The sequence below is a fragment of the Moschus berezovskii genome, chromosome 23 (assembly GCF_049115385.1).
Source record: "Moschus berezovskii isolate FMDL1 chromosome 23, NW_MosBer_1.0, whole genome shotgun sequence".
NCBI lineage: Eukaryota > Metazoa > Chordata > Mammalia > Artiodactyla > Moschidae > Moschus > Moschus berezovskii.
Window position 1 is genome coordinate 12,796,363 of NC_142482.1, and position 16,100 is coordinate 12,812,462.

A 16,100-nucleotide genomic window follows, 5' to 3' on the forward strand; every position below is an offset into this window, starting at 1 on the left:
ATACTTAATTAAACCAAAAATTTTTATCAGATATTGCATTCTGATTACCCAAATGGATTTATCCTGGTTATGCTTATTCTTACATAATTAATTAATGAAATATTAATGTATAAGAATGAACCTACCTTCACAAGAAAACCTTATAATGAAATATATTAAAACACAAATGAATGGCGACTGGATATTATACATAAAACAAACACAGAAGAATTTGTAGAAGAAGGCAGGCCTGCTGGGTACCATGGGAACTAGGTGGTGGTTTCCCAGTTTTTCTTGTGCTTCGTATACACCAAAGTGGGAGCTGCAAAGGCTACCAAACCAAAAACGTCGACAGAAGGAAACAACAACGAAGGATCAAGCAAAGCCTGCTCTTTCCAGCTGCAGCACTAGAAAGAGGGCAACCTTGCAAAACAGAAAAAAATTAAAATGGCAAATTTCCTCCCCTAGCCAAAGAACACAGACATAGAAAACAAAACCAGACCCCAAAACCAGTGTCTTATGCTCACTTCAGTCAAGAAAGGTTAAATAGGGAGCTGAGTTGTCCAGCTTTCCCCTGCTGTGAAGGGGTATCCCTTCTCTTCAGGAGAACTAGAGGCCTGAATGGGCAACGAGGGTTCTGTTCCACTGGCAGAGGCCACGTGGAAACCCGGGCGTCTACCCTCAGGAGCAGGAGCAATGCATACTCCCCCCCTCCAAGCCAGGGGGGGTCAGAGCAACTTTCACTCCTGCTGGAACTTCTCCCCAATCCGTCTTGGTGTCACTAGAGATCACATGGGGATCAGCAACAAGGGCCCTTCCCTCTCGTGGGCACCTGGGACAGCCTGGACTCTCCCTGCCCTGGGAACATCCAGGAGGCACCACCCCCCCACTCCCCACCTCTGCTGGCCTGTGGTCAGAGACAGCCTGCCTTCCAGAACAACACTTAAAGATACGACATGGTTAGACTTTGCCTTTAAATGAACCCCTCTTGCTGGGAAAACTGGTCAGCCACTTGTAAAAGAATGAAACTAGAACACTTCCTAACACCATACACCAAAATAAACTCAAAATGGATTAGAGAGCTAAATGTAAGACCAGAAACTATAAAACTCCTAGAGGAGAACGTAGGCAAAACACTCTCTGACATAAATCACAGCAGGATCCTCCAAGACCCACCTCCCAGAATATTGGAAATAAAAGCAAAAATAAACAAATGGGACCTAATTAAAATCAAAAGCCTCTGCACAGCAAAGGAAACTATAAGTAAGGTGAAAAGACAGCCTTCAGAATGGGAGAAAATAATAGCAAATGAAGCAACTGATAAAGGATTAATCTCCAAAATATACAAGCAGCTCCTGCAGCTCAATTCTAGAAAAATAAGTGACCCAATCAAAAAATGGCCCAAAGAACTAAACAGACATTTCTCCAAAGAAGACATAAAGATGACTAACAAACACATGAAAAAATGCTCAACATCCCTCATAATCAGAGAAATGCAAATCAAAACCACAATGAGATACCATTTCACACCAGTCAGAATGGCTGCTATCCAAAAGTCTACATGCAATAAATGCTGGAGAGAGTGTGGAGAAAAGGGAACCCTCTTATACTGTTGGTGGGAATGCAGACTAGTACAGCCACTATGGAGAACAGTGTGGAGATTCCTCAAAAAACTGGAAATAGAACTGCATTATGATCCAGCAATCGCACTCCTGGGCATACACACCGAGGAAACCAGAATTGAAAGAGACACATGTACTCCAATGTTCATTGCGGCACTGTTTATAATAGCCAGGACATGGAAGCAACCTAGATGTCCATCTGCAGACGAATGGATAAGAAAGTTCTGGTACATGTACACAATGGAGTATTTTTCAGCCATTAACAAGAATGCATTTGAATCAGTTCTAATGAGGTGGATGAAATTGGAGCCTATTATACAGAGTGAAGTAAGCCAGAAAGAAAAACATCAATACAGTATACTAACGCATATATATGGAATTTAGAAAGATGGTAACCTTAACCCTGTATATGAGACTGCAAAAGAGACATAGGTATATAGAACAGTCTTTGGGACTCTGTGGGAGAGGGTGAAGGTGGGATGATTGGTGAGAACGGCATTGTAGCATGTATATTATCATATGTGAAATGAATCACCAGTACAGGTTCGACACATGATACAGGATGCTTGGGGCTGGTGCACGAGGATGACCTGGAGGGAGGATATGGGGAAGAGGGAGGTGGGAGGGAGGTTCAAGAAAGGGAACACATGTACACCCGGGGTGGATTCGTGTCAATGTATGGAAAACCAACCAATATATTAATGTAAGGTAATTTGCCTCCAATAAAATAAATTTTAAATGAATAAATAAATGAACCACTCTGACAGGGTGTGTGTGCTGGGGTGATGATGAAAAAGAGGGAGGATTCTGAGAGTCAGTAACAGAGAGAAGAGAAAACCAACAGTGTGTAGTGTTCAAAAGTCAAGGGAGAAACCAAAAAATTGGGAAAAGAAGACCAATAGTGAAAATTACAGCCAAGTACCCTGATGAGAGGTCAGACACATTTTATTGGATTTGGCAATTAGATGATTCTCATTGGAGTCTCTGGTTTCAGGACAAAATGGGAGGCTGCAGTCAGAAGACAGAGCTGTGGAACGTAAACTGAGAAAGTGAGCAGCAGCAGTACAGACTCACAGTATCAGAAACTGGAAGGAAACAGGGGAGGAAAAGTTTATTTGTATTACTTTTGGAAAGTGAAATAAGTATTCTATTTTTTTTTTAAGTGATTCCAGTTGAATCACGTTTACAGGCTACCCCAAGGAAAGATGGGGAGGAAGAAGGCGGAGCCACTAAAGAAAGGACACAATGACAGGACAGGCCTGGGGGAAGAGGGGCACCAGGGTTAAGGATGCTGAGAATAAGTCAGCCTTGAACAAAAAGGTGCATTTCATCCATGGGGATTGAAAAGAGTACAGGAGTTTCCAGGTAGGAGGAGGCTGAAGAACGTTGGAGGAGACAGATCCACTTCCCTTGATAAAAAGGATGAAACCAGCTACCCAGAGTGACGGCCAAGTGTGGAATTAATCTTGAGCTACCCATATCCTAGTCTAACTAGGCTCAAGTCAGACATGGACAAGCGACTATTGACAGAAGGAACATATTTTAAAAACCCTCATTGGAACCATCTTTCATAAGATAATTTACTTCATAATTTGGTTTATGAGTTAAAATTCACTCAGCAATGATTCAGAGAGTTACGCACTAACATGAGTCAGTGTTCATGTTATTAAAAAATCAAATTTCAAGTTGAGGTCAAGTCCATAATGTCGTTAAAATGCTAAGAACAATCTTAAAATATTATATTTGTAGAATTTCTGCTTAAGTTTTTGCTTTGGTTGTATAAAAATATATATTTTAAAATATACCTTACATGTCACAAACAGTACTTTTTAACCTTAAAAGAACCATGCCTGATGGATTTTGCTGTTTTACCAAAGAAGAAACTGAGAATCAGAAAGGAAATAAATGAAATATCCTTTATTTCATAGTTGCCAGGGGTGTCAACACTCTATCCCAAGTGCTTTGTTGTTAAAGCAGAATTTCTCCACTATTTAATAAATACGTTTTAACTGCAGATCAAAGATATATTTCAGATCAAAGAAAATCTTAAGTTATTTTTTTGCCATTTTTTTGTTTTATTTTAAGAAACATAAATAGGTATTATCCCAAACTTATTGGAAGAGCAAAAAGATTACACTGATCAAAGGAAAAGTCACATCAATACTAGTTTTTATCAGAAGTGGGTTTTAGATATTATACCAATACCTTTCTTTATCGTAAGAACACATCATATTTAAATATTTCAAGGAACACATTCAAAATTAAAAATAATCCTTACTGAAAATCTAAATGTAGTTAAGCCACTACTAGTCAGCTTTTGTAATAAATTATTGATCCTTGTTCTTCTCATTCACCCACACCTGCAAACAGGCCAACCCTAAATGGAAGAGCAAAATTTTCATAAAAGTTTGAAAAAAGCATGCAGAGTTTTTAAAAATACTTGAACTGTTGGTATATTTAGCAATATTTGACTTCATCATATGATGAGTAAACCAAAACAATGATGAATTTTCCAATATTTGTGAAGAGACAGAGAACTCAAACACTCTAAATTGGTTAAGAATGTATTAATCCTTCTAAAGGTATGGAACCACCATAATTGAACATATAAATTTGAACAGATCTATGTCTATCAGCAGATAGACACATTTTACTGCAAACAAGAATATTTCCATGTATATACATTTTTAACTCCCAAGCATTGAAAATAGTTCAGTAAGAACATAAATCTGTCCCCAGTGCCCAAAATAATGTGTATACCTCAAACTGCAATGCTGCTGCTGCTAAGTCACTTCAGTCGTGTCCGACTCTGTGTGATCCCATAGACGGAAGCCCACCAGGCTCCCCCGTCCCTGGGATTCTCCAGGCAAGAACACTGGAGTGGGCTGCCACTTCCTTCTCCAATGTGTGAAAGTGAAAAGTGAAAGTGAAGTGGCTCAGTCGTGTCCAACCCTTAGCGACCCCACGGACTGCAGCCTACCAGGCTGCTCCATCCATGGGATTTTCTAGGCAAGAGTAATGGAGTGGCTTGCCATTGCCTTCTCCGCAAACTGCAATACAATGCAATAAACATATTATTAATCATTAAACTAAAAAATGAAAAAGTTTCCAAAATGTTCAACCACTGATTTGGGTATTCTGAATACACAAACTGCACTCCTTTGCCTCAGGAACAGTCCCAAACTTAATTAGAATTACAAAGAAGCATAGAGATCATCTAGTCCAGCTCCTCAATTTGAAAGACAAGAAAACTGGCCCAGGGAAGGGAAATTTACCAAGATTCATTTTAGGCAAAAGTGGAATTAAAATCCTGGTATCTGGATTCACAGTTTAGTGTGCTTCCCTGAAGTATCATAGATATAAATAACCTCATCTACTTTCAAGCAAATTCAGAGACTGCGTGGAACTTCAAGGATTGTGCTGAATCTGCTTTTATCATACTCCAAAGCACCTTCCATACAAATAGATAATAAACAATATTATAATCCAGAAGAAAATTATCTGAATTACTCAAGCAATATTATACTATTCAAAACATATTATTCAAGATCTTTTCTAAATAACAACGTAGTATATATAATATTCAGGCTCTTCTATCAGCTTTGTCAGACTCATTCCTATTGAAAGCACCCAGCCAAAACAAGTGAAGTAATAAACTATAACGAAAATAACAAAATAACCAACAAACTAGCACTTTTAACCCCATGACCTTCAATTCTAAGTCAGTAGTCACAATGGAGCACTGATTTGCATCTACCACCAATCAAAACAGCAAAACAAATCATTATGAAAGCTCAGTGGCTTACATCACTGACCTTGTATATATTACCTTCCAGAAAATCATTCCGAAGAACTGAATCATCTGGATCATTTTTATTATACACTCAGTCTTGAGACAGTCTGCACAGTGCTGGCTAAAATGTACTTCACGGAACACCTTCTTTCCAAATGAACATCTATGTCATTTGTATTTATAGCCACTGCCTTCAATCAGTACATTTCCAGGGGTGAGAAATAAAATTATCAAAACACTCTCCTATAGAGATTTGAAATAAGACTTAAGAATCTAGGTAGACAGCCTTTGAAAAGACAACGAAAGATCTGTAATGCAAAATGTATGTTAAGGTTTATTCAGAAGGACACTGTTCAATGAGAACATGAAGAGGCTTGGGTATAATTACAGAATTTAGATCTTGTGGTCTTTCAGCCAATTACAAAGAGTTTCTTTATATACTCAAAATTATTATCATTACTCCCTTCCTCCTCCTCCTCCTCCTTATGATTCCTCTGAAATGTGGACACCTATCTTTGTTTCTTCCTTAGACATTTTACTATTTAGGCGCTTTTTACTTCTAATTCTTTACAAAAGCAGAACATGCTTCCCCCTACTGGGAAAATATTAAATTACAAAATACATAGGAACATGTTCCTAAGTATCAAGAAACCAAATTTCTGAGAAAAATAAAATGTTAAGGAAATGTTAAGGAGCCAGGTGCACAGACTTTTCTGTTGACTCTTTTACCACACAGAAATACTTCTATACCCTGTTTAGAGCTCCTCACATGCATTGCTTTAGTTTGGCAGTTTTCAGTACATTAACTCTCATTAATGATTGATGAATTAATCATCTAGCCTATTGTCACCAAAAGAAGGCCAATTAGCAGGTCTGAGAAAATGATTAACTTGTAACTTTTTCTATTTTAAAAACTTTATCAGCTAAATGAAGACATTTCTGGAAAATACATTAAAATAGATGATTTAAGAACACAATTGCATTTTTAATAATTTTGAACATTTGTTAATCCATTAATTTGCAATGTTGCTATTATTTTATGTAGTTTATTTATTTTTAATAGAGGGAGAGTTTAACTTTTTAACTGACTTTCATTTTCAATTTTAGTTTTCATTTTTTATTCAGTAAACAGGAAAGTAGTAAGCATGACTGCATTTTCCATCCCAAATCCTCTACAAAATCAACTTGTCCCCTGAAAAGTAGTTTACTTGTTTCACGCGTTTAATATTTCAATTGTTGTTTTTCTTAATTACTTAATATACAAAACAGAAAAATATCTGATACTTTATTGTTGCAAGTAATAACCCATCAATAAAACATTTAAATAAGTCTAATGCCTAATTCATACATGGAGGATTAGAGTTTCTCCTTCCATGTAAAACTAAATCTCACAAAAGAAAACATTTCTTTTGACGCTGAAGGGCTGAGGGTAAGAAAGCTGTTACTTTTAGTTTTGCTGTAGGTAAGTTCCTAAGAACCTAAAGAACAAAACTGCATTGTAGTCAATTTGATGATGAAGCAACACAATATTGAGACATTCATCCCCCCCCCAGAAAAAAAAGTCTTCAGTTTTTATAAAGGTAAATGTAGATTTCTACAGGTATCTTGGGTACCTTTAGCAGTTAGATAGCACTGCTTCAAGATAAAGGGAGTAGTAATCAGGTTAATACTTCTGTCATACAGAAGTTCCTGTGTGTGTGTTTAAACAACCCTTCAAAAGAACTCAAAAGACAAGATATTTATGTTCATCTGGGAATGAAATCTCTTTTAACATTAAGGTACACACACACAGACACACACACACACACAAACTGCACACTTGGTACAACAGTTGATCAATCGTGGAGGGTTCCCAGGGACCAGCATCTCCCAGAGCACCCAATCATCACACTTCAAATAAACTGATAAGCATTTCAGCCCCTTCCACATTCACAAACAGAACACGCATAATTTAATCTAAGTTAATACTAAGACTTTCCATAGGAAAGACTGTAATTAGACTAAGGAAATCAAAATCACTTCTCAATCAGAAGGGAGAGAGAAATAAGAGAAAAGAAAGGCGGGAAAGGGAAAGAAAAAGGAAAAGGTAAAGAAAAAGAAATACTGATTTGTAGATAAGAAGAAGCTCATCAAACACCACATTGATCACCATTCGCTCTAGATTGACTTCCCTTCCCTTGGCGGAGTTAAAACATCCCGGTGGACCACGCAGCTCCTTAACGTCGCTCCATCACCGCTCCGGGCTACCCGGATTCAGCCGCGGATGGAGTGAGGGAGTAGCACCCGCCTCCCAAGGACCAGCTCCGCCGCGGCTCTGGGCGAGCATCTTCCAGGGCAGTTTCCGTGAAGGAGACAGGCGTCCTCCCGGACTCCACTCCCCGAGCCCCGCCGCGGCGACTGGGGCCGGCGGTCTGCGCCCACCCGGGGCAGGTCCTACCTTCGGCCAGCAGGCGCGAGGCGTGCACGAAGGACGGGTCCAGGCTGTCTTTCTCTGCCATCAGTTCAGGCAAGTACTTCTCTTCCATAGCGCGGACTTCGTATGGCCCCCGGCCAGGCTCAGAGCTCCGTGCTCTGGACGCACGTCCCGCCGTCCTGCTCGCCCGCCGCCCGCCCGCCTCAGCTTCGGCAGGGGTCTGGCGCCCTCTCTGGGCCGGCGCCGCCCGCCCCTCCGCGGGCTAAAGCGGTGCCGAGTCTCCCGGCCTGTCAAGCGGCCGTACCTCGCTCTCACCCTGGTCGGCTCGCTCTGGCGGCCTGGACGGGGAGGCGGGCACAGGGCGCGTCCCGCCCCTGTCAAGCGCTCATTGGCGAGTGTGCCTTGAGGGGCGGGGCCACAGCGGCTGAGAGTCGCCATTGGGCCGCATCGCACGTCGGTTCGCCGGACTGGCGGGAGGCGGGACCGCCAGGCAAGGAAGAGCAACGAAGGTGCGCGCGCTTTCTCCTCGCAGCGGGCGCCCTCAGGCCGTTAAGCGTGCTCAACTGTGGAGCCCAGGTGTGAGGAGCTGTCTGTCTTCTGCGGAGGCGCGAGCCTAGAAGAGCGGGAAAGGCACGGTAACCGGGAAGCCGGAGTCCGAGACGGCGGGTGAGACGCGGCGAGGCGGCGCGCAGCGAGGACTGGAGAGCGCCGGGAGCGCCTCAGGAGCGCAGAGGCGACTCCACCCGCATCCGGAGGCTCAGGTGTTCCCTCTCCTGCCTGCACACGCGCTCGATGCGCAGAGATCGGCGCCGCTCCCGCTCTGGATATACAGTAAAGACTGCTTGTGATGGGTGGCTGCTGTTTCCAGTGGGCTTGACCTGTACCTTGGGGATGCAGTAGATGCTCATTGATGAACAAATAAAGCGGCTCCGCGGCGGTATCGCCACACAGCCACGCGCCTCCACTGTACAGTCACAGCGGGACTGACTGGTTTTCTTCCGTCCGTTCCTCCTTTCCCCGTACCTATCTAAGGGGGCCTTCTGGAAGGGGGCTGAATTTTAAAACTAAAAAGCCACATAATCAGTCTGTGAGGGAATTAGAAAAACATGTCGAAGAAGGAAGAGACTAGGAAGCAGGCAACAACAGTTGCTCCGCCCTCCCCGTTTCTCTGTCATCTAGGAAACGCAGTCTCTTTCGCCAGGAGCAATTGCTATTGCTTTTCTAATAAAACAGAGTTAAACCCCCCGGGTATCACCAACACGGCTCATCCTTCTCTCACAAATGCACTTGAAAATGCAGCTTAACTACTTTGGATATTACAAAATAAACTTTTCCACCATCTGTTTTCATAAAGTTATCTTATAATTCACCTCTCCCCCCCCCTTTTTTTTTTGTGGAAGAAGGAGGGCTAACTATCTTATAAATAAAGCATGCTGAAACTTTTCCAAGTTATCTTACTGTATTCTGGATTTTCTTATTTATTTTTCAAGATAAGGTTGGAGATTATCTTTTATTTGTTATAAACATAATTACATATTGTATATAATACCTATATTTATAAATATATATAATAAAATATATAAAATATAATTTAAAAAGAATTTTATGTGAATAACATTATATAAATAATATAAATTAAATGTTATAAAAATTGAACATGCCCTGACATCCATGATCTCAAATTGTCCTTATGGAGGCACTTTGCAAAACCTGGCACAAGTATTACTTTCTTTATTTTACAGTTGTGGAAACTGAGACAGAGAAGGTCAGCGACCCATAAGTGACAATTATGCACTCATTTGACACCAATCACTTTTTTTCTTTTAATTTTTTATTGGAGGCTAATTATTTTACAATATTATATTGGTTGGTTTTGCCATACATTGACATGAATATGCCCCGGGTGTACAATAATTCCCCCTCCTGAACCTCCCTCCCACCTCCCTCCTCCCTTTATCCTCCCTCTGGGTCATCCCCGCACACCAACCCCGAGTATCCTGTAACATGCATCGACCCTGAACTGGCGATTCATTTCACATATACATGTTTCAATGCCATTCTCCCAGGTCATCCCACGCTCATCCTCTCCCACAGAGTCCCAAAGACTGTTCTATACATCTGGGTCTCTTTTGCTGTCTCGTATACAGGGTTATAATTTGCATCTTTCTAAGTTCCATATATATGTGTTAGTATACTGTATTGGTGTTTTTCTTTCTGGCTTACTTCACTCTGTATAATGGGCTCCAGTTTCATCCACCTCATTAGAACTGATTCAAATGCATTCTTTTTAATGGCTGAGTAATACCCCATTGTGTATATGTACCAAAACTTTCTTATCCATTCATCTGCAGATGGACATCTAGGTTGCTTCCATGTCTTGGCTATTATAAACAGTACTGCGATGAACATTGGAGTACATGTGTCTCTTTCAATTCTGGTTTCCTCAGTGTGTATGCCCAGGAGTGCGATTGCTGGATCATATGGCAGTTCTATTTCCAGTTTTTTGAGGAATCTCCACACTGTTCTCCATAGTGGCTGTACTAGTCTGCATTCCCACCAACAGTGTAAGAGGGTTCCCTTTTCTCCACACCCTCTCCAGAATTTATTGCATGTAGACTTTTGGATAGCAGCCATTCTGACTGGTGTGAAATAGTATCTCATTGTGGTTTTGATTTGCATTTCTCTGATTATGAGGGATGTTGAGCATTTTTTCATGTGTTTGTTAGCCATCTGTATGTCTTCTTTGGAGAAATGTTCTGTTTAGTTCTTTGGCCCATTTTTTGATTGGGTCATTTATTTTTCTGGAATTGAGCTGCAGGAGCTGCTTTTATATTGTGGAGATTAATCCTTTATCAGTTGCTTCATTTGCTATTATTTTCTCCCATTCTGAAGGCTGTCTTTTCACCTTACTTATAGTTTCCTTTGCTTGCAGAAGCTTTTGATTTTAATTAGGTCCCATTTGTTTATTTTTGCTTTTATTTCCAATATTCTGGGAGGTAGGTCTTGGAGAATCCTGCTGTGATTTATGTCGGAGAGTGTTTTGCCTATGTTCTCCTCTAGGAGTTTTGTAGTTTCTGGTCTTACATTTAGCTCTCTAATCCATTTTGAGTTTATTTTGGTGTATGGTGTTAGGAAGTGTTCTAGTTTCATTCTTTACAAATGGTTGACCAGTTTTCCCAGCACCACTTGATAAAGAGGCTGTCTTTCTTCCATTTTATATTCTTGCCTCCTTTGTCAAAGATAAGGTGTCCATAGGTGCATGGATTTATCTCTGGGCTTTCTATTTTGTTCCATTGATCTATATTTCTGTCTTTATACCAGTACCATACTGTCTTGATGACTGTGGCTTTGTAGTAGAGCCTGATGTCTGGCAGGTTAATTCCCCCACTTCCATTCTTCTTCCTCAAGATTGTTTTGGCTATTTGAGGTTTTTTGTATTTCCATACAAATTGTGAGATTATTTGTTCTAGTTCTGTGAAAAATATCGTTGGTAGCTTGATAGGGATTGCATTGAATGTATAAATTACTTTGGGTAGTATACTCATTTTTACAATGTTTATTCTTCCAATCCACGAACACGGTATGTTTCTCCATCTATTAGTGTCCTCTTTGATTACTTTCACTAGTCTTTTATAGTTTTCTATGTACAAGTCTTTTGTTTCCTTAGATAAATATATTCCTAAGTATTTAATTCTTTTCGTTGCAACAGTGAATGGAATAGTTTCCTTAATTTATCTTTCTATTTTCTCGTTATTAGTGTATAGGAATGCTAGGGATTTCTGTGTGTTGATCTAATATCCTGCAACTTTACTGTAATCATTGATTAGCTCTAGTAGTTTTCTGGGAGAGTCTTTAGGGTTTTCTGTGTAGAGGATCATGTCATCAGCGAACAGTGAAAGTTTTACTTCTTCTTTTCCAAATTGTATTCCTTTTATGTCTTTTTCTGTTCTGATTGCTGTAGCCAAAACTTCCAGAACTATGTTGAATAGTAGTGGTGAGAGTGGGCACCCTTGTCTTGTTCCTGACTTTAGGGGAAATGCTTTCAGGTTTTCACCTTTGAGGATAATGTTTGCTGTGGGTTTGTCATATATAGCTTTTATTATATTGAGGTATGTCCCTTCTATTCCCACTTTCTGGAGGGTTTTTATCATAAATGGATGTTGAATTTTGTCGAAGGCTTTCTCTGCATCTATTGAGATAATCATATGATTTTTATTTTTCAGTTTGTTAATGTGGTGTATTACATTGATGATTTGCGGATATTGAAGAATCCTTGCATTCCTGGGATAAAGCCCACTTGGTAATGATGTATGATCTTCTTAATGTGTTGTTGGATTCTGATTGCTAGAATTTTGTTAAGGATTTTTGCATCTATGTTCATCAGTGATATTGGCCTGTAGTTTTCTTTTCTTTTTTTTTTTTTTTTTGTGGGATCTTTACCAGGTTTTGGGATTAGGGTGATGGTGGCCTCATAGAATGAGTTTGGAAGTTTCCCTTCCTCAGCAATTTTCTGGAAGCGTTTGAGTAGAATAGGTCTTAGCTCTTCTCTAAATTTTTGGTAGAATTCAACTGTGAAGCCGTCTGGACCTGGGCTTTTGTTTGCTGGAAGATTTCTGATTGCAACCTCTAGTTCCGTGCTTGTGATGGGTCTATTCAGATTTTCTATTTCTTCCTGGTTCATCTTTGGAAAGTTGTACTTTTCTAGGAATTTGTCCATTTCTTCCAGTTTAATCATTATATTGCCATATAATTGCTGGTAGTATTCTCTCATAATCCTTTGTATTTCTGTGTTATCAGTTGTGATCTCTCCATTTTCATTTCTAATTTTATTGATGTGGTTCTTCTCCCTTTGCTTCTTGATGAGTCTGGATAGTGGTTTGTCAATTTCATTTACCTTCTCAAAGAACCAGCTTTTGGCTTTGTTGATTTTTGCTATGGTCTCTTTTGTTTCTTTTGCATTTATCTCTGCCCTAGTTTTTACGATTTCTTTCCTTCTACTAACCCTGGGGTTCTTCATTTCTTCCTTTTCTAGTTTCTTTAGATGTAGAGTTAGGTTATTTAGTTGACTTTTTTCTTGTTTGAGGTGTGCCTGTATTGCTATGAACTTCCCCCTTAGCACTGCTTTTACACTGTCCCAGAGGTTTTGGGTTGTTGTGTTTTCATTTTCATTCACTTCTATGCATATTTTTATTTCTCTTTTGATTCCTTCTATGATTTGTTCATTATTCAGCAGCGTGTTGTTCAGCCTCCATATGTTGGCATTTTTAATGGTTTTTCTCCTGCAATTGAGATCTAATCTTACTGCATTGTGGTCAGAAAAGATGCTTGGAATGATTTCAATTTTTTTGAATTTACCAAGGCTAGATTTATGGCCCAGGATGTGATCTATCCTGGAAAAGGTTGCGTGTGCGCTTGAGAAAAAGGTGAAATTCATTGTTTTGGGGTGAAATGTCCTATAGAGATCTATTAGATCTAACTGGTCTATTGTATCATTTAAAGTTTGTGTTTCCTTGTTAATTTTCTGTTTAGTTGATCTATCCATAGGTGTTAGTGGGGTATTAAAATCTCCCACTATTATTGCATTGTTGTTAATTTCCCCTTTCATACTTGTTAGTAATTGTCTTACATATTGTGGTGCTCCTATGTTGGGTGAATAGATATTTGTAATTGTTATATATTCTTCTTGGATTGATCCTTTGATCATTATGTAGTTTCCTTCTTTGTCTCTTTTCACAGCCTTTGTTTTAAAGTCTATTTTATCTGATATGAGTATTGCTACTCCTGCTTTCTTTTGGTCTCTATTTGCATGGAATATCTTTTTCCAGCCCTTCACTTTCAGTCCATATGTGTCCCTCGTTTTGAGGTGGGTCTCTTGTAGACAACATATATGGGGGTCTTGTTTTTGTATCCATTAAGCAAGCCTCTGACTTTTAGTTGGGGCATTCAACCCATTTACGTTTAAGGTAATTATTGATAAGTACAATTCCATTGCCATTTTCTTTATTGCTTTGGGTTCGAGTTTATACACCCTTTCTGTGTTTCCTGTCTAGAGAAGATCCTTTAGCATTTGCTGGAGAGCTGGTTTGGTGATGCTGAATTCTCTCAGCTTTTGCTTGTCTGTAAAGCTTTTGATTTCTCCTTCATATTTGAATGAGATCCTTGCTGGGTACAGTAATCTGGGCTGTAGGTTATTTTCTTTCATCACTTTAAGTATGTCTTGCCATTCCCTCCTGGCCTGAAGAGTTTCTGTTGAAAGATCAGCTTTTATCCTTATGGGAATCCCCTTGTGTGTTATTTGCTGCTTTTCCCTTGCTGCTTTTAATATTTGTTTTTTGTGTTTGATCTTTGTTAATTAGATTAATATGTGTCTTGGAGTATTTTGCCTTGGGTTTATCCTGTTGGGGACTCTCTGGGTTTCTTGGACTTGGGTGATTATTTCTTTCCCCATTTTAGGGAAGTTTTCAACTATTATCTCCTCAAGTATTCTCTCATGGTCTTTGTTTTTGTCTTCTTCTTCTGGGACTCCTATGATTCGAATGTTGGAGCGTTTAACATCGTCCCAGAGGTCTCTAATATTGTCCTCATTTCTTTTAATTCGTTTTTCTTTTTTCCTCTCTGTTTCATTTATTTCTACAATTCTATCTTCTAGCTCGCTTGTCCTGTCTTCTGCCTCTGTTATTCTACTGCTTGTTCCCTCCAGAGTGTTTCTGATCTTATCAATTGCATTATTCATTGTATATTGACTCTTTTTTATTTCCTCTAAATCCTTATTAAACCTTTCTTCCATCTTCTCAATCCTTTACTCCAGTTTATTTATCTGTAACTCCATTTTGCTTTCAAGATTTTGAATCATTTTCACCACCAAAATTCGAAATTCTTTATCAGGTAGATTCCCTATATCTTCCTCTTTTGTTTGTGTTGGTGGGCATTTCTCTTGTTCCTTTACTTGATGGGTATTTCTCTGCCTCTTCATCTCGCTTATACTGCTTTGCTTAGGGTGGCCTGTCCCTCTTCTGGCAGTTGTGGAGTTCTCTTATTTATGTAGTTTCCTCGCTGTGTGTGGGGTTGGACGGGTGACTTGTCAAGGTTCCCTGGTTAGGGAAGCTTGTGTCAATGTTCTGGTGGGTGGAGCTGGATTTATTCTTTCTGGAGTGCAATGTAGTGTCCAGTAATGAGTTATGAGATGTCAGTGGGTTTGGAGTGACTTTGGGCAGCCTGTTTATTGAAGCTCATCGCTATTTTCCTGTGTTGCTGGAGAATTTGCGTGGTATGTCTTGCTCTGGAACTTGTTGACCCTTGGGTGGTGCTTGGTTTTAGTGTAGGTATGGAGATGTTTAATGAGCTCCTATTGATTAATGTTCCCTGGAGTTAGGAGTTGTCTGGTGTTCTCAGGATTCGGGCTTAAGCCTCTTGCCTCTGGTTTTTGGTCTTATCCTTGGAGTAGCCTCTAGACTACTCTATCTGTCATTTCCAAGGTAGTTCCCTCTGTTTTAGCTTCTGTTTGCTGGTCTCTTCAGTGTCTAATTTCCGCCCTGACACTAGGGTGCGGGTGGACACTTTTTAAAAGGCTCAGCTGTTCAGTCCTCTTCTGGGAAGGGAGGAACACTGCAGACAAATATCTCTGGCATCTGTGGGGAGTGTTCGCAGCGTCTCGGCCACACTGGGTTTGCCCCTGCTCACAGCGCGTGTGCTGTCCCAGTCTACACTGCACAGGCTCTAGGTTGCTCTGCCGGGAACTGTCTGAGGCCGGTGCTGGGTTGTATGCACTTCCCAGGTCTGAGCTGCTCAAGTTTAGGTTCTTGGGTACTCCACAAAGGCACAGACTTGGTTGGGCCTGCGTTTTGTGCCTTCCCCGGTCCAAGCAGCTCAGGTGACCAGGTGTTTGGCAAGCACGGTCACTGCGACTTATCGCCTCCCCAGTCCCTGCCACTCGGTTTTCTGGGTGTACAACCGGCGCACCTTCTCAGGTGGATATCGACCAGCCGGAGCCCAAGAAGTCTTGATTAGCAACAAAGCCTGCCTGAAGTTTGGTATCAAATGCCTTTCTGGGGCCGTGGTTGCCCCCTCCTGCTCTGCCTGCCCCGCCTTGCCTGTCTCAGCCGGGGGGATGGGGGATGGGCCAACCACAGCCGGCTCGCTCTGCTCAGTCCTTTGTTCTGTGAGTGGGTCTGGCGGAGTCTTAGCTTAGAGCTTTCCACCTTTTTGTGGGGAAGCTATCCCAGTCTGCTTTGCTATCCCCAGTTCTCTCAGATTGTTCTCGTGGCATTCAAGCCCAGTCTTCTCTCTAAGCAGT

The 16,100-nt window shown here is 40.6% G+C and overlaps 1 protein-coding gene across 3 annotated transcripts in view; it reads right to left on the reverse strand.

Moving 5' to 3' along the window:
- KHDRBS2 (KH RNA binding domain containing, signal transduction associated 2) overlaps window positions 1-8,000 on the reverse strand; it is a 795,143-nt gene extending 787,143 nt beyond the window's left edge. For all 3 annotated transcript variants that reach the window (XM_055406844.2, XM_088831069.1, XM_088831070.1), the window contains exon 1: window positions 7,832-8,000. In XM_055406844.2, the coding sequence (XP_055262819.1) occupies window positions 7,832-7,919 (88 nt within the window). In that variant the 5' untranslated portion in view covers window positions 7,920-8,000. The remainder of the gene's footprint in view (window positions 1-7,831) is intronic.
- Between the last annotated feature and the right edge of the window lie 8,100 nt (window positions 8,001-16,100).